Raw genomic sequence first — 19,583 nt, 5'->3', positions numbered from 1 at the left:
TGGTTGGAGAACAAGTCGCCGGGGCCTGGAATCTTGAGCTACCGGAGTTGATTTCCGTGACTTCGCTTTACGTTTCTCCACGCACTGAAAATTAAGTTTTCAAGTTGTTAAAAAGAGAGGAAGAGAGGGAGACTTGATGCCTGTCTCTTACTTTTTCAACTTTTTTTTGTTTACAATTTACGAGGTAGTTGGTTAGACTGGTGTTTGTAAAATTATTCAATTTTTTAAGTGCGATGTCTATGCCCCAATGAATTGTGATTGTCGTATGGGACCGAAATGCGATGTCTATGCCCCAATGAATTGTGATTGTTGTATGGGACCGAGTGGTAGAGCTAAAATTTTTCAGTTTATGGACACTAGTTCAAGTCATTTTAGACTTTTAAGAGGCACCGATATAATTAATGTGACATTTATTTGAAGACAACTAATATATGAATATTTATGTGGCTATATGAGCAACTTTCCACACAAGCTACAGGGGGCGCTTAGGATGTGGCCCTACCCCAATTAATTGAAAAAATATATATTAAAAAATTAAGAGTTTTTAGTCGCGTAATATATTTTTTGGAATCGAGTTTAGTTTGGTTCTATTCGGATAAGTTTGTTTTTGGATTTAGATTTAGTTTGGCCCTACCTAACCTAGATAAGTTCATTGAACAGTTTTGCCTACCCTTGAAAATATCTTCACTTCGCCCCTACAAGATGACATGGGACTTTACCACTCTTGGGTTCTAGTAGCTAAAAGCATTGACAATGGAATTTGAACTCCAACTCACCATCAAAGTATTCAAAGTTCCCCCACCTTCAATTGTGTTTTGCTCTATGCCAAAGTTCTACGAATCCAGCATTGTGGTATTTTGGTTGTGGTTTGTTGAGAGAGAGAGAGAGAGAGAGAGAGAATTTTATTTTGGATGTCAAGAAATCTTTCTCTGCTTTACATATCTTCTTGTTTATACGCTGTTGAAATGTAACGGAGAATGCTAAGTTCACTTCTGCATCAACGCAATGACATGTTTTATATGTTGGTTAGAGTATTGTCTTTGGATTCTCGATTTGATCTTTATCATTGTGGCACCAAAAACCATCTTTTCAGACCAAACCTCGGTTGAAATACGCGGTTTTAAGGGGAGTTTGGTATATGGATCATGCCAAGAAAACTCTATTCCAGTTCCTTAGCTAGAATACGTTGAAGGCCTGGTAAGCAAACAAGAGTTGCAGCCACCTGCTAGTCAGTCAGACTTGAGGCTTCGACCTTCAACTTGAAAGAGATTAAGGATTCAGTATCTAGGAAGTTGATCAGCATAAATAGAAAATGAATAAATTAATTACAAAGATTATGACGGAAAATCTTCGTTGGTTGGTTCTCCTAAGCTATCAAACTATCCTTCTGTATTTGGTTGCGCCATTCTTATGCTTCTGAAACTGTTCCCGATTGTCCCTTCTCATGGTATCATCTCTTCGGAATTTTTTTTACTCATGGGCATGCTGACTATATCATTCAGGAGACCACTACGGAATGTCCAGAAGTTCTTTGTTTTTTCACTATAAACATTACAATGTGAAACTATAAACCATCGTTTCGCCATAAACAGGAAAAACCAGACAGAACAGAAGCCCCACCCCTTTATCAGACCACAAAATGAGTAATGTTTTAAACTGCACTACTTACAGTAGAAAGATGTCTACCAACAGAGCCAAACAGAGATGGGCACGTATTCCAGAAGATGGTCCGCCGTGTTCAGCACATAAATGAGAAAAGCACAATGATCTGAAGAAATGAATAGCTGGGATTAAGACATTGGAAACTGAAATGATGCCAATAACAGTGGCAGAATCTAATGGCTGATGAGCACGAGCAAGAGTAAGTAAACATTGCAACTGCTATCCTTTGCTAGTAGCTACATTTCTAGAACTCTCTGTTGCAGGCGCTGTAGCAATGCCGGCATGGGGCAAGTGGTTGTACAATACTACCACTTTTCATGCAAAGTTGATGCAAGTCGGGAAAGAAGCCATTTCACAGAGAAAAATTAATTTGGTATCGAACGAATCAACCATAGTTAAAGATTACATGCCAGAACCAATGGCAGATGATAACACCCTTCAATCACACAAGAAAAATAGGGGGTTCGTGATCACAGAAGACTACCTCACTGAACCGTAAAATAAACACACTGGAATCTCTCTTTCTCTTTCTCTTTCTCTCTCTTCTGTGTGTGTGTGTGTGTGCTGCGCGCGCTGAGGATTCTTCTCCAGATGCGGACAAAGAAGGAAATGTGGTCCCTCTGCTTCTTTCTGTAGGCGCTTTCTCTGTGCTCTGCATCGTTTCGTGTCAAGAATCAAGAGAGATTAGGAGCTCGATTGCTGCAGTCTGTCGTTCCAGATTTAGGACTCCCTATCTCTCTCTCTCTCTCTCTCTCTCTTTCTGGATTATGTTTCTTCCCAATTTGGAACGACGAGTTGGGGAGTTCCTCTCGCTCTCTCTCTCTCTTTCTGGATTATGTTTCTTCCCAATTTGGAACGACGACATGGGGGAGCTCTCTCTCTCTCTCTCTCTCTCTCTCTCTCTCTGTGTGTAAGTGCGGGCGCGCGTTGAGGGTTCTTCTCCAGATGCGGACAAAGAAGGAACGTGGTCCCTCTGCTTCTTTCTGTAGGCGCTTTCCCTGTGCTCTGCTTCGTGTCAAGAATAAAGAGAGATTAGGAGCTCGATTGCTGCATTCTGTCGTTCCAGATTTAGGACTCTCCATCTCTCTCGCTTTCTAGATTATGTTTCTTCTCAATTTGGAACGATGAGTTGGGGAGTTCTCTCCTGGTGAAAGAAGATTCAGGAACCCAACAAAATATCTATGGCTTTCTCCGTATAAAATTAGAGCTGTGCATTCGATGCTTTTCATTATTTGATGACACCCGCGACAGGTACTCGATTTTATTGGTGCTTCTGCGCAGAGAAAACAAGAAAAAAAGCTAAACTTTGTAGAGAAAAAAGATGAACTTCTGTGTGGTCGCCAACGGCTTTTCAAGAGCCCAAAGAAAGTGGGTAGGAAGCACTCTTTTTCATATAAAAGCACTGTGCTACGCAGTCGGTGAACGTCATAATTATTGGTGAAACTTGCTACAAGTTACTCTCCACTGACTACGAAAGGACTGAATACTGTGCTCAATCGCAAGGTTCGTAAAACTCAGAAGTGATGTCAAACAAGTTCCCTTATTTTTTGCCAAGAGTAGAAGATTAGAAGCTTGTCATTAAAAAAGAAAAAGAAAAACTTCGTCCCTTTATTCATTTTTCGTCAACTAAAGTGTCACAATACAACGTAAAAAATAATGCTAACGAAAATCGAACCATCAAAGAGCCTTCTATCCACCAATTATGCTTGTAGCTCAATTGTATTCAAATGTAAGATTTTAATGGAAACTGAAACATGAATTAAGACTCCTTACTAAAAAATGGATCCCAATCTGAAACCGAAAGTAGAATTGATCTGATTCCATCAGGTCAGATCAGCACAGCCTGGATCATGGTCCAGTCTGAACTGTGTCCCATTTGCACCTGCCATGAAAATTTCTGTGAACAGAAGCAGCCTTTCTTTCTGTAGAGATGAGTACACAATACAAGCAATGGCGTAGACAACAGTATTGCATATCTATCGATCCGTATCACTACTTACCGGCCTATATCGCCTTATTTTTTTTCTTTTACATGTTTAAATAACAATCTAAATATCCTAAATTGATGTGAAAATAATAAATATGATCATGTGTCGGCGTTATATGATACCCAAAAAAACAAATCATGTATTGTATATAAAAATTTTGAAAAATTAATATTTTAACTTCTGTCAAAGTTTTGAAACTGAATTTCAAAAGATTCTGGGCTCCATTGATAGCAGAGCAGCTGAATTTAGTTGAAAGAATAACTAAGTACAAGTGAAGATGATGGTGATGATGGATTATGAAGAACGTGATAGTGATTAAACTCTACGGCCTTCAACCACCAGCAGCATTATTCAGGGAAGCAATTATTCATGGCCCTCCACGGGACGATCAATGGGACCCGATGGCCATTGCCTTTCGGCCTTTCTTCTCAACTACCAGGAGTTAGGGAGGCTCACCATCAAATGCATTAATGGTTTTCGAAAAACTTATTGTCAGGTTTTCATGATCAGCCTAAACAATCACAAATTTGTTTCTTTCTTTCCCTTGTCCTTTCCATTGGGCAGTTAGGTGGGATTGAGCAAACACGCACAGCATGCATGGAGTTCAAATATTTCGATCATTCACCAACAAATTTCAACAATTAAGAACCAAAGATGAGATTAGAGAAAGAGTAGTTCTTAAAAGAACGCTTCTTCGATGAAGAAGGGAAGGGGCCTAGCGCAACTGGGCGGTGGTGGGGAGGCGTATTCCATGCAAGTGGTCACTAGTTGCTATGGGTGGGGGTCGAGCATAGTACCAAGTTGAAGATATACTGTCTCCACTAGGGCTTGACACAGCTATGGATCTCTGGAGTACGGACTCATGCAGTGGGATTGAAAGAAACCACCAAATTCACATGGAAACAATGCATAAGGGCAAGAATCAGTGCACGTATTTTCAAATCTCTGATATTATAACGAAGGAAGGCAACCAACCACTTTATAAGTCTCTTTGTGATCATTTACAATTTTAGAAATGAGACTAAACTTTTAGGGTGCTATAATATGTCTCCCTTAAGACACACGCATCAACATCCGCATATGTGGGACCTTAGGTTTGAGTATTGAACCGTGCACTGGTACAGCCTTGAGCTGTTAGTTAGACGGATCCCAACTTTGCCCCTAACAATGAAGACAACCAACTACTTTAACAACTCACTCTATTAGTCCTTTAAAATCTCTTACAATCTTAGATAAGATACTAAACTTTTGAAATGTTACAAGTACTTCTTGCACCCCTATCTTCTTGGTTGATCGACTCAAATTCAATAGATATTGCTTAGTTAGATTGAAATTCAAGGATGCTACATGCAGACTTGGATATTGGAAAAAAAATTACATGTAAATTTAAAAAAAAAAAATTTTGTTTATCTTATATAACAATTTTAAAAAATTATATTTCGGTCCCTATCAAAATTTTGAAATTATAATTCAGCTCCCTTCATCAAAAAATTCTTAGCTCCGCCCTTGTCAGGAACCATATCCATTTACTTGGATCTGTAAGAAAAAATGGATCTGAATCCCAATCGTTTCAAAACCAGCGTAGGGTGCACTATCCAAGTTTAGGTACAAGTTCAAAATCAGCTAAAGATTCAACTTGATTGCATGTAAAGATCAGATCTTACCATTGTTTCGATCCTCACTCTTTTGCAGAAAATCGAGTCTGAGTCTGAATCCAGGTCCAAAACCAATCAAGCAAAAATGCAAATAAATCAAATGTGGCACAAAATACGAAATTGAAGTGGGGACCAAGGAAAAAAGCAAAGCTACAACTAAGTAGATAATAAAATTATTTGAATTTCCTCTTCCCAAGTTTCATCGGTTAAATAGACATTAAGGACAGATGCGCTACCAAAGCGTTTTAATGAAAGTTTATTTCAAATTCTCAATGCAATTAATACCGCTGCTTGTGATTTGGACATCCATAATTAAACTACCTCTAGATAGAACAAAGCATTATGACGTAGATTTGTTTCTCATTTCACCATATAAATTTGTTTATAGCGTATCTGACATCTCATATCTTTTTGGTGTGAGTGAAATTGGGAAGTCAGTCTTGTAATAGGGACATCTGAACTGATGGGCTTATCTTCTTTTTATTGCTCGTGTTTGTGACATGTTGAAACTAGAAGTGAGACAAAGTATCACGAAAATAATGTCCGACGTTCTATCCATATAAACAAACACCCTCGTCATTTTTTTTGTATGATTAGTACATGCTACCAATCACGACAAACTCATTTCTTCCCACAATTTAGGTACGTTATTTCAAATGCTCGTTATATATATATATATATATATATATATATATATATATATATATATATATATATATATATATATATATATATATATATAAAAGTTTCCAAGATTAGGCTTCACTTTTTCGGACAACTGCCATAGGAAAAAGATTCTTTACGGGATATATATATATATATATATATATATATATATATATATATATATATATATATATATATATATATATATATATATATATATATATATATATATATATAAAAGTTTCCAAGATTAGGCTTCACTTTTTCGGACAACTGCCATAGGAAAAAGATTCTTTACGGGTGTTTAGGTGACACCTCAAAATCAGGTTTTATATTACGTCCAAAACACCGTTTTTGAAGTATTTGGGTGCTGTTAAAATTGGGTTTAAAAAACAATTCAGATTTGACAAAACCTGATTTTTGCTAAAAGAAGTGAAAAAACCTGATTTCCTTTTTGATATTCAAAAACAGGTTTTGGATGTGTCGTCCAAACAACAAAACAAAGCTTCTAAAACTCATTAAAAAACTTATTTTCATAAAACCTAGTTTTTCAAAAATTGGGTTACAAGCTAGTGTTATCTAAGTTCCTAATTTTGAGGAGTGTTTGGGCGACACTTTAAAACCAGGTTTTGAAGTGTTGAGTACTATCAAAATCACACTAGTAAGTAAGAAAGAAAAATTAGGAAAAATCAAACACCCTCGTTCTTGAAAGACGCGATAATTTTTAATTTCAACTTTGTCTTTTAAGGTAGATACGTGTTCTTCACTCTTCATTAATCACCTCTTTGGTAATTGTAAAATAAATCTTATTTAGCAGCTGCCCCTTAAATAAAAAAAAAAATAGTTCTCTTATATTTAGCTATTACCGTCTCTTATGTACATGTACATGCTTCCGAACCTTTTAGGGGCGCCAGGGACGTCACTGCATTCATACGAGTATTAGTAATATCTCTCAATTGTGTGGCCAAGAATTCGACGCCGACATGTATAATAATGCCCGTGCAAGTCTTTATTTAAGTTTTTATATGCCCACAATTTTAAAATTAATAATAATGCTCCGACATATACCATAAATTTATAATAGATATGACTGCAAGATTCGCAAGTGCTTCTTCACTATCGCAAGTTCGTAACCAAAGTGAGGTTTGCTTTGGATCAATGGTCTTGAATCAAAAATGCATGAAATCAAGTGTCCGGCTGCACGTCGGTAAACATTCGGTCGTTAGTTCGATTCTCATAAGGATATTTGTTTTGGACTGCAAAAAGTAATGTGTTACATTCCACTTGACTGATGTTTCACTTCTCACCCCGGTCTCGAAGCAGCCCTAAACCCGAAACAAAGGATTTGACTCCTTATCAAAATGCCAAACAAATGTTGAATTGAATTTCAGCAATAATGAGCAATCAATATGAATGTCAGATTTTAGTTGCTTGCTGAAAACCATGGATTTGAGGTCTGACCTCAAATCAACAGGTGGAGCCAAGATTTCACCTCTATGGGGGCCACACAGTCACGCAAAATAAAAAAATTTTAAAAATTTTAACAGAGCCAACCCCAATTTCTCTAAAAAAAATTTATAAGGGCCAAACAATATAAAAAAAAAATACTAGCTAAATTTTAAATTTTCAAAACTTAAGGGGGCTATGGCCCCTGCTCGATCTCAGATCCACGACAAACAAACATAACCCAAGCATCTGAAATTTTACAAGACTTATTCAGGATTGAACAAACTGGGATCACTTGATATGTTCTTTGAATTTGGATCTCAACACACTTGCAGGGTCCGAATCTCGAGGAAAGAAAAAAAAAGAATAGAAACGTAAAAGGACGAGCTTAAAATCAAATGTGACTTTGCCTCGTGCTAATCTCTAAGTTGGCTGTCTTCAATCTTATCAAGAAAGGAAAACATGCCCTCGTTTCTATTTCGAAATTAGATTACAATAGCATATTTAAGAGGGCCAACGTGCAGAAGAAGGGCTGCCATCAACATAATAATAATAATAATATTGTTGCCGGGCCTCCCCAGCCCATCCCCTTTTCTTTCTTCTTCTAAAGTCTGCCGCTGACTAGTTGTTAGAGCAAAGCCACCCAACCGCTTCCTCTCACATGCTATATATATATATATCTTAAAGTTGGAAACTAGAAATAATCAATCACTTGTTAATTCTCTTAAATTTCAGTAAATCACACATAAAGTTGTAGGTCTAAATAGTCAGTTTCATCTTGCTTGCTCTCATACTGTGTATGTATATGTATAAAAAAAATTAGAAAGGTGTTTATTTTCAGTATATCGTTCCAATTTTATTGGATGCCTTTGAAGAAGGCTTTTCTTCCCGGTCTAACTGATGGAAAGCCGTTTTCGAATTACAGAAACTCGAGAAATTGATCAATCTATGAAACCGAACTTTTTTTTAGCATGTCATGAGTCGTGACAATATTGGCTTTATTGCACGATTTGTTCAAAATCATAGCGGGTAATTAGGAACAAGAATTCAACAAAAAAAAAAAAAAGATCAACGGCTTCCACTTCTTGTAGATCTTCATGCTTCTAAAAACGTACTGAAAAAATATGAAGTAATTAAATGGTGTAACATTATAATTAAGCGTGTGTATTAATCACCAAACTACTTACGTATTATGTCACACGGATTTATATTGTATTTTTCTAGTAAAAGTGTGAAGAAAACTATAATTGATTGAAAGGGACTTGCATAAGAATTTAAGCATGCAGTAAGTAAACCTGCCAGTAAGCGGGCAAGGAAAAGGCCGGTCGACTTTGAAAAGGGGCCACGTGAGCGTGGGCGAGCAGGTGAGAACCGGCAGGTAGACCGACCAGTCAGAGCTCGAGCCATGTCACCCTTGGTTCCTTCCCCACTGGGTCCACCCCCCTCTCCCACAAGTCAAACACGTGCACAATTTCGGCCCAAAAAATGTCGATTCTACCCTCATCGCCGACCCTCCCTTACTGTTGAGCTCCTGAGTTGCTTTCTCTGTGCAACTTGCGAGTGGTCCGGTTTGGTAGTTTAGAGGGAGAAGAGGTTTAGTTTCGTAAACCATTTACTACTCTTTTGCGTTGCACCGCGATACGGGACTATGCTTATATTAAGGAATCCTTCTCCTGGCGCTCGGCTTGGTTTGACCAGCCCCCCCGGCCGGACCCTCTTCCTTCCGACGGAGACCACGGAAAGCGGCAACATGGCCACCGCCGGCCAAGAGCCGGACCCGGACTCGCCCGGCGCCAGGTTGCAGCGGCAACTGCAAGCGGTGGTTCAGAGCGTCCAGTGGACTTACAGCGTCTTTTGGCACGTGTGCCCGCAGCAAGGGTGAGTTCGTGTTCAAACTGAACCGACTGAGAGGTGTGCAGGTACCTGAGAAGGATCTAGCAAGAGAGACGTTCGTTTTCTTCTTCGTTTGGGTGTTGGCCATGGTTTCCGTTGGCTTGCTCGAAATTTGTCCTGCCGTTGAAGAATTACAATCTGGGAATGGGGGTGATTTTCGCCGTGGGCTTAATTAAGGAGTTGCTAATTCGCTTTTAGCTCCCTCTGAAGTTTGATGTCTTGCTGGTGCAAAATTTCATCGGAAAGAAGGATTTGATGGCGAGAGGATCCTTTCCTCTCTCCAAGTTTTTCCTCTGTGTGAAGTTTTTCTCCACAAAAAAAGCACCACAAACCATTCTTTTATTATTTCCCCCCCCCCTTTGGGTGGATTCTTAATGCAATGACAGCTTCGCTTGCAAATCGAAATTGTCATAATTCATCATACTGCAGAAGATTCAGTTGGGTGTTTTTTTGCCGGCGCCCATGGCCAATATCTGAAAGTTTTAGAAGCTCAATTCGTCATCTCTCATTTGTTGGCGTTTAGTCCATGCCAGCCATGTTCTTGCATGCTAAATTCCTGGCTTCTTTTGACCATTTAAAATTTTTTGGTACTGTCATACGAATGATTTGCAGCCTTTATTTTCTAATCCAGATGCTTTCACTTTTTTCGCTTGCTGTTTGGGAGAGTGGTTAGTCATTAGTGTGCTTCTGATGACTAGTACAGGAGCTTTTACTGGTAGCTAGGCAGGACAGAAGGTTTGTGCCGGTAGTTCAGTAACTTCAGTTACTGGGGAGCTGAAAATACAGGTGCCGACTTCCAGCCTGCTCCTCAGTAAATCTCCTCCGTGTAGCCAGTTAGTATCGTGCAATGTGCTGGCAGTTAAAATGGAACTCCCTCTGCCCATTAGCACAGAAAAAAGATGCTTAGGCCTTCAATTTTTGTTGTTAAGTTTTTCTGATTGTCACCCATGTTTTTTTCTGGTTCAGAAGATCTTACTCTAGTTAATAGTTCACTGGTAGCAAGATCTCGACAGAAAAAGTTCAGCAAACTGTTTCATATAATCCAATCACATTTACGGCTCCAAATTTAGCCATTAATCCGTCTCTTCTTAAAGCGGCTTCTGTCTGCAGGCCGTTTAGTGTTGAGTAGATCTAGTCCTTAAGAGTAATCTTTAAAAGGTAGCCTAGCTAAAGAGCCAGTGGGTTTAGGGTAGGTAGTATTTCCACTTTTGACGTGCATCCTTCACCAATTTTCCCTGTGCAAGTTGATCAAGTATGAGGTGCCGTCAGGCTGTCCCAATGTTTCTCGACTGTATCTAGTTTTCCCTCGTTCGTATTGCCTTTTTAGCAGCGATCTTATCGAAAGAAGCAACCCATGACTTCTAAAAGTTAGCTGCGAAGTTACTTTGTTCGCGTCAGCATGCAAACTTGTAGTCGACTGTAGAATTCTTCTTCTTTTTTTCGAATATCTACTCCTGCAGAAACCTTTCCACCCGCAAGACTTTCCTTGAATGGTATTGTGACGGTGGTGATGGTGCGTGGACAGGGTGCTCCTGTGGTGCGACGGACACTACAATGGTGCAATCAAGACGAGGAAGACGGTTCAGCCCATGGAGGTGAGCACGGAGGAGGCGTGCTCGCAGCGGAGCCAGCAGCTGCGGGAGCTGTACGACTCGCTGTCCGGCGGCGAGACGAACCAGCCGGCGAGGCGGCCTTGCGCGGCGTTGTCGCCGGAGGATCTCACGGAGTCGGAGTGGTTCTACCTGATGTGCATCTCCTTCTCCTTCCCCCGGGCGTAGGGTAAGTAGCACGTCATCGTCACGAGCACCATCTTTTTTTTTTTTCCGCCTCTTTCCTTGTTTTTGCACCGTGACAATGCCGATAGCGGTGGCACTGCAGCCCCTCGATGCCTTTCCTGAAGAAAAGCCCTCCTTCTCTGCAAATCTTTTTGTATGTAAGTAGCAGAGAGCTCTAATTGTCGTTGGAGAATTGAGGCATGCCCCCACCAACCGCTCAGCCTTCCATGGCTTCCCGCTTTTGAAGAAGAAAGTGCGGCAGTTAATGCCCAGCTACCACCATGCACGATAAGGCCAACAGCGATTATTTAGAACCATCCTGTCGAGCTGGGTCCCACCTTCGGGACCCATATTTCCAAAGGACGATCGGGACCCACATTTGAAAAGCACCACCGAAATTGCATCCTTTCTCACTCACTCGCTAATGTTCACATATGTTCTACTCTTTGGAGCGGCTTTTGCTGCCTATATCCCTTCCCACCCAGCGCTCGTTTTCTCAATTTCTTCTTTTCGATATAAAGCTTGGCTTTGATTGTTGTTCTGTATATGTATGAAAAGATGGGGACATCTGGCCACCTAACGGGTTTGGTACATTAGTTTTAGTTAGTTTGGGTTGGTAGCTAATAGGCATGAGCTTCAATCTTTCTTATATCAACGACATGACAATAGTACTAAGCTAATGTCATCAGAGGTCCCACAGACACCCTACCTAGCTCACTATGAACATGGAAGATGGAGAGAAAGAGAGAGAGAGGGAGAGAAAAGAAAAAGGAAAGATAAAATAACATTGCGACACCATGAGGATGGAGATTGGAGAGAGAGAGAGAGAGAGAAGGAGAGAGAGAGGTAGGGAGAGTATGTCTTAGAACTTATTACTCATGCAGTTGAGGAGAAGGTTCCGGTGCTTGTGTCCGATGCCCACCTCGGTACTCCGCTAGACACCTCCCTGAAGATGGGCCAGCATCCCCGGGACCGAGGGTAGAACTCTATAATTTGAGCATTGGATATCGTCTCCGCTAAGTTATATACTTAATGCAGCACATATGCACACACATATATACAGTACAACTTACAAAAACAAAACCATATGATATCTTAAAATATACAGATTCATGTATTCTCTTGTCTAGTTCTGATATTTTGGAACATCTTTTCTAGTTTAGATGTGTTTGTGAGCCATAACATGCTTAACAACTTTGATCACAGGAAAACAACAATTTGAATAAAGAGCAACTTAAAACAAGGCATACTGGGTAACAATAGATAGTTATAAATACATTGTGTGTTTAGATTAAGTTGAAAACATGTCCAAGCGTGTTCACTTTAGTTATTTGAGATAATAAGTGTTTCTCGCTCTAAATATATAATGTTTTGTTGTGCTTACCCCTTTTGATAGACACACCATCTGCCGCTTTTTAAACAAGAGAGGCAGAAAGAATAGCACACGTGTCTCGAGTCTATTTGTTAAGACTCATAGTGGGCAGCTCCCATTAAAGTCAGACAAGCTATCGGCATTTGTAGATCACAATCACATGGAGGACAAAGCTGGTGGAAAATAAAAAAGCACCCACTGTTCTTTTTTTTAACTTCTGTCTCCAGCTATTAATCACTTTGTCTATGAACACGTAGAGTGACCGAAAAGTCAGATTCTATGTTTCCGAGAGCGAAAATGGCACTCGCTGTATAATTTGAAAGAGAGTTCGAAGTCAATTTATGAAGTGCATTTGCAGACAGTATATTAAAACTTAAAATATAGGTGAACGCAAACTGGAAAGTGGCTTAAGCAGTTGGCAAGATTGTAGAAAGTTTCCATGGCAGATTGAATTTCTGTGTACAACCAAGTTCTTTGGGTATTCCAGACTTACAATTCTCATGTTAACCTCACTAGCTTGATGTCCTTACAATGACAAACAGACACCCGCAGAGTGACAAAGCTGGTGCAAGCAGAAAGCTGCAAAAAGGATACTTAATGGGCACAGTTCTACATTTCGGGCGTGTTGGACATTGCCATTGATGAGAATTAACTCTAAAACACTTCATCTATGACATGAATTTGCACCTACTGTATATTTATGTTTATACTGTTTTGCCAAGAAAGACTGAGGAAATAAAAAATCATTCCAAGACATTACAATGAGATCCTGTTGATGTTTTTGATGAATAGGTTGCCGGGGAAGGCACTGGCAAGGAGGCAGCATGTGTGGCTCACAGGTGCGAACGAAGCTGATAGCAAGTCGTTCTCTCGAGCCATCCTAGCAAAGGTATCACCAATCTCTTGCCTCCCGTCGAAACGCATTGCTTCTACAGAATTACTTTAATTACCAGAACCTTCTCTGATAGTTTGACAATCTTTGGTCTCTTCTCAACCTGTCATTCTCTCTTCCCTGCATTGCCCTGCAATAACGCCAGAGTGCACGAGTTCAGGTAAGGTCCCTCGTACCATTCACCTACTTGTTTATGGAAGGGAGATCACAGATCATCACCATTTCTGATCATCCACTTTTCTGCAGACCGTTGTGTGCATCCCTCTTACGGATGGCGTTCTCGAACTAGGTACCACAGAAAAGGTACTCTCTCTGTTTCCCCCTCTCTCCCCCTCTCTGTCACCATCCAGCTTCCCATAATAACGTTCCTGATACAGTCCTTTATGTGAAGGGCAGAAACACCATGAATTCTGTTCAGCTACTAGAAACAGTTAAGGCCACTCAAAACCATCCTTGTCTCATAAACACCTTTGTGAAAGTAATCCAAGGTTGTCCTCCCTAACCCTGCAACTGCAAGAAGCAAAAAACATTCTATTCTCCGAAGATGTTTTCTGTCAGAACGAGAAAAAGGAGACCAGTTCCCAAGCTGATTTTGTCCATTCCCTTTGTCAGAGGAACACACTATTGGCCATACCACATTGTGTATGGGTAGCCGGTTAGACTGATGGTCCCTCACATGGCGGTAGCGCCACATTCATGAAATATGCTATCATGACTAATGGTCTCTACCAGATGAACTAGGACTAAGCTATACCCAGTGGTTACCTTAACCAATGGTAGACTTTTCTCAATCCTGACTGACAAGGTTCATAAAGATATCTAGGATATCATCTGAAATTGCTTCTCTCTTATGTACAAATGCAAAATAAAACTTTCTGTGACAGGTGGAAGAGGATGTAGGCCTCGTCAACCACGCTAAAAGCTTCTTCGTGGATGAAAGCCAGTCAAATCCCGTATGCTCCGAGCATTCGACTTCCAAACCTGCTGCGGCAACTGAAAGAAGTCAAATACCGCCACCTCGGGTCGAGTACATGCCCCCAGTGGCCACCGGTCCAACTTTTCCTGCTCATGATCTCCAGCTATCAGATGCAGAAGAGGACACTAATATCGATTCCGAGTCTGAAGCAGGGGATGGGAGCCCCGTTGACATGCAATTAGCAACAACGGCAGCTCCCACTGTGGAAATTGTAGAGCCACCTAGTGAGCTAATGCAACTGGAGATGTCAGAAGATATTCGAATTGGGTCACCGGAAGATTGCTCAAACCATTTAGATTCAGAATTGCAGCTTCTTGCAGTTAGTAATCCTGACACTGGCGACAACCAGCAAAAGGACAGCTGCTTCTTGCCACATGCAGGTCATATGTGGCCACTTCTACAGGAGGAAAACAGTAATGGCATGCCAAATTCAGGTAACGCCTACCAAATCTGCAATCATCAAGATCAGAATTATTTTCTCATTTTCTGACTTGAATCATGCTCTGAAAATTTTTTGTTCAAGCTGCAGGAGCACTAACACAACAAGATGCTCATTATTCTCGGACAGTGTCAACAGTATTGCAAAACAATCCTTGTCAGTGGACAGACCAACCTCCAACTGCTTATCTGCACTCATCACAGCAATCCGCATTCTCTGCGTGGACTAATAGTGTGGATGAAGACTTGCCAGTAATGACAGATGGAAGTGCCCAGTGGTTTTTGAAGTACATCCTGTTCAGTGTGCCTTTCCTTCATAACAAGTATAGAGATGAGAATTCGCCCAAAGCAAGGGAAGGAGATAGCACAAACAGATTTAGAAATGGCTCCCCTCAAGATGAACTTAGTGCAAGTCATGTGCTAGCAGAACGTAGGAGAAGGGAGAAACTGAATGAAAGGTTCATAATCCTGCGCTCCCTGGTTCCTTTTGTGACCAAGGTATGTCCAGTAAGACAATGATAAAAGTTTTTCTTTCCTGTCAAGAGTATGAATCCACCATCATGTCGCACTGCATCAGGCATAATAATTTGAAAAAGCTGGCATCATTATCCTTGACACCCATTAGAATTGTCATTACTTATGTAACATTTAACATACCAAGATGGACCCTACCATACACACTCTTGGAGGAAAATGTACGATTTTTAGCAATTCTTTGAACCTTCTGCATGAAAATGCTACTGACGTTAATTATGCAACTATTCTTCGAAAAGCAACAGAGAATGCAGCTGGTCCAACCAAAAGTGACCATCTCAAAATGGAATTAAAAGTTTCCATGCTTGCTAGCATACTATGGTGTATTAAGCAATAGTTTCAACCATATGAGAACGCCTAAGCTGGTGAAGCTCCTGATGTCCTCTCCTATCCATTAAGGAGTACCCCAAGATTTGACCTTGTGGCGATGGATGTATGCTAGTGGTTTTCAAGCTTACTAGTCGCTTCAGTTGCAACCTGCTCCTCTTGGATGAGCAGAGACACAAATAAGGTAAGTAACCAGAAAGAAATGCTTACCTGCAAGAACGACCTGAACAATGAATCACCTAACAAATTGCTTTTGCCATTCTCACATAATCAAGAAAAAACTACAGGAACAAAACCTGCACTGAATCTGCCAAAGTCAGCAATGAAAGAGTACTCGTAATGAACACCATCCTCTTCCTTTTAAGCTAGGAACGAAATGCCCATCAGAAATTACTTCAAGATTCGCCAACCCGCAGTAGCATGTTTAGATCAAAATTATTATTTGACTTTGTGTTCCAAATTTTGTTCAACCTCTGATGGATCTAATGAATGAAAAAGCTTCTGGCATAGTAGGCATTAATTAACAACGAGAGAAACATGAATTTTGCATTATTTCAAACCATAGGGATGCATATTCTTCATTTGCATCATGATGATTTTTTAGCATCGGAACTCATGTCACTTGTCCTTCTTGCAGATGGATAAGGCTTCAATCCTAGGTGACACAATAGAGTATGTAAAGCAACTTAGAAAGCGTGTACAGGACCTTGAATCGCGTAACAGGCAGATGGAAGCTGATCTAAGAGTAAAAGGTCTGGAGGCACATAAATCGTGCAACACCAAAGAGAGGTCGACTCATATTAACAGCAACAGTACAGCAAGCACTGCTCATGGTCAAACTGATAACAGTAAAGCTCCAATCTTAGATAAAAGAAAATTACGAGCATTGGAAGGAGCTGGTGCAGCAAAGACTAGGTCAGCAGGAGGACCAATAACAATCGTGCAGGTATCCATAATTGAAAGTGATGCATTGCTCGAGTTGCAGTGTCCATACAGAGAGGGTCTTTTGCTGGAGTCCATGCAAGCATTAACCGAACTCCGTTTGGAAGCCCAGTCCGTCCAGTATTCATCAGCAAATGGTATTTTTGTTGCAGAAATTCGTGCTAAGGTATGCAAAACTACTCTTGTTATGTTTAAAGTATATCAGACCTATGTCACATCAGTGATGGTGTGGCATTGTTCAGAAAAACTTTGACGTGGGTGCATAGCATGTAAAATAAGCCTATAAATATATACGTAAATATATACATAACTGAATTAGAGGATAACATCGAAAACTGACAGCCGGACTCACGCTGCACCCACGCTGCACTGGTGCACACACCTGAAATGACTCAGGTTGTGCAACCTATTAGGCGAGTCCCATGTGACATAGCATCAGACCTTCATCAAGCACAGTGTACTTGCACATTCAAACATGCAACAAAAGCATATGGAAAAAGGAAAAAGAAAAAGACAAAATCATTGACAACTGAGAGTGGGCCTAATCTAAATATTACCAACTAGAAGGTTTTTATGATAGGCTTCAGAGTGTGTAGGTTACTTGCACCTACGAGGATACTGCTAGGTGCTGTCAGGACTCAGGACAACAATAGGAATATCCAAAACATCCAATGCTCTTCGAATGAACTTTTTCCCATAATGGATGCATGCAAATTTTCAAGCAAGCCCAGGGACCAAGGATTAGAGCTGCTAATTTAACTTAGCAAAACTAAATGGAGGTCGCTCAATGAGCTCCTGTAATTTGATGAGCTTGAGCTAATGTTGAGCCCATGCTAGAAAGGCAGAGATCAAGTATGTTTGTATTAGAAAATAACCTCTTCTTTTGCTCATGCATGCCACAGTTTTTTCTCTTTTGAAATTTGTCAATGCAAGCAACAATGTGGTACCGTTACCTAATAAACAATGTGAATCAGTGAGCTGAAAAATGAAAAAATGCACCATCAAAGACTTTCTTACAGACTACCAATCCATGAATATGCAGGTTAAAGAAGGAGCTAGTGGGAGGAAGGTTAGCATCAATGATGTCAAGCAATCGATTCACCACATTTTCTCCCCTTGCTGAGAAGCCAGTTATGCTGGATGGAGAGCTTGGTGAACAAATTGATCTCAGGCAACCATGGTCGACAATATCTTTTTAACTATCATAAAAAGGCAACCTGTATTTGTTCGAGATCGGATGCTCAAATGTTTAGCTGCTAGTACTGTTTGTCAGGGGATTCTTGATTATTGACTTGTAATGCAGGTTCCAATCAAATCAATGTACAGTTCATAATAAAAATAAAAAGGTTTTTTCCCTTCATTTTCTTGGAAAAAAAGAAACACTATGGTCCAAATGACCCTTGCCATTCTCATATTCAATGAATGGAGAGAAGCAGATAACTTTTGGTCAAACCATATTTATAAACTCCAACAGGCAATTCTCTGATAGTTCTCAGAGGGCAATAAACAATAGAAATTAACATAACATAACTATGGCAGTTTTGAGCACAGAACATAAAACTCCATTGCTAAAATTTATATACTAGATAATTAACTATGATTACTTGGGATCAGAACGCACCGCCTACACTGCTTTGAAGAGGCTACAGTGTCTGACAAATAGAAAGCAAATCACAAAGAAAGTAGGCAAAGAAAATAAAAAATGAAGGAGATGACATGCAGCTTTGCAAAACACATGCCACCATAAAAGTGGCATGCAAGCATTTGACCATCTCTTGATTAGGCCCTTCAAATACAACCAAGGTGGTAATATCTGCCATCTGCTTTATGTCATTATTGCATATGATGTGCTTCTTTGTGGTTATCATGATTGCACTAGTTACACACCAGGCAGAAGAAACATGGCCACCAAACAATAGGTGTATTTGCCATAAGGCCAAGGACTTAAGGAGCTTCGTACTATAATCGTCATGGCACCTCCCTACTCCTATTACTCACCACAAAGTTCAGAAAGGCAGAAGTACCAAACATGGCTGCAAAACAATGGCTCTATTTGCCAGAAGGTCAAGGGCCTAAGGAGCTTCCAGCTATAATCATCATGCCACCTCCCTACTCATATCTGTGATGCCCAAAGTAATGGTGGTTTTCCTCTGGGAGGAGGTGCTATCAGAGAGATGGATAGTATAGGCGAATTGAAGGAAGAAACAGTTAGAAAAAGGACATTTTTAAATTAAAGTGTTCTCAACTTACTATTTAATGTTGAGAAATATAATATGAAACAAGAAAACATAACTGGAATTTTAATATAATGAAAAAATGTGGACTACATTTTTAAACTAGTAGTTCAAATTTAGAAATTTTTTGTGGGTACGAACAACTAAAAAGGACTTGCCACTGAAAACCTTATATGCCTGAGGGGTCTTCTCAGAACTGTACACCAAAATTTTCCACCAAGTAACCATCTAAAGAAACAAAGACAACTGTTGGCCAGACACAAAATGCAAATTAGATAGCAAATATGAGAAGAATGTAAATATGACAACAAACAAATTGTCTTCAATGTTAAGATGGAACTGCTGCAATTTATTCCACAGATAATGATACATAATTCAAGGTGTGGCATATTTGTTTTTGCCAAGTGAAACGTGAGTTTAGTTCTCATGAATATGAGAGAAATTTAGTGAGCAAAAATCTCAAGGTTGGCCATGAAAAGATACCAACTCTGGCAATTTAATTTCATGATCACTATCTTTAGCTCTTGGAATCTCAGGGGAAGAAGAAGGTAATGCAGCTTTGACAACAGTAATATCTCTGGGAAAAATTATAATGAAACAAAAATATAGATGACACTATAGGTGGGAAAATTCATCATTTTCATTCATAATAAGACATGCAGCTCCGAATCAAGTACTTTGTTTCCCCAAGAGGCAGCCCAATCGGGTCTCCGTTGTGTATGATGATAGGTAACAGATGCACAAAAGGAAAGGATGATGTATGCCAAACTTCTCTAGGTTGCT

The 19,583-nt window shown here is 40.0% G+C and overlaps 1 protein-coding gene across 1 annotated transcript; it reads left to right on the top strand.

Annotated features, from left to right (window-relative positions):
• Window positions 1–9,064: 9,064 nt before the first annotated feature.
• LOC116260563 (basic helix-loop-helix protein A-like) lies at window positions 9,065–17,926 on the top strand. Its single transcript, XM_031639010.2, is given in 10 exon segments — window positions 9,065–9,295; window positions 10,836–11,074; window positions 11,077–11,089; window positions 13,250–13,346; window positions 13,495–13,509; window positions 13,596–13,652; window positions 14,234–14,759; window positions 14,855–15,261; window positions 16,262–16,732; window positions 17,609–17,926. Coding segments are annotated over 10 exon segments (2,136 nt in total). The 5' UTR covers window position 9,065; the 3' UTR covers window positions 17,690–17,926.
• The last annotated feature ends 1,657 nt before the right edge of the window (window positions 17,927–19,583 follow it).

This window comes from Nymphaea colorata, chromosome 9, assembly GCF_008831285.2.
Source record: "Nymphaea colorata isolate Beijing-Zhang1983 chromosome 9, ASM883128v2, whole genome shotgun sequence".
Taxonomy (NCBI): Eukaryota; Viridiplantae; Streptophyta; class Magnoliopsida; order Nymphaeales; family Nymphaeaceae; genus Nymphaea; species Nymphaea colorata.
This window is presented reverse-complemented; position numbering and strand designations above follow the sequence as displayed.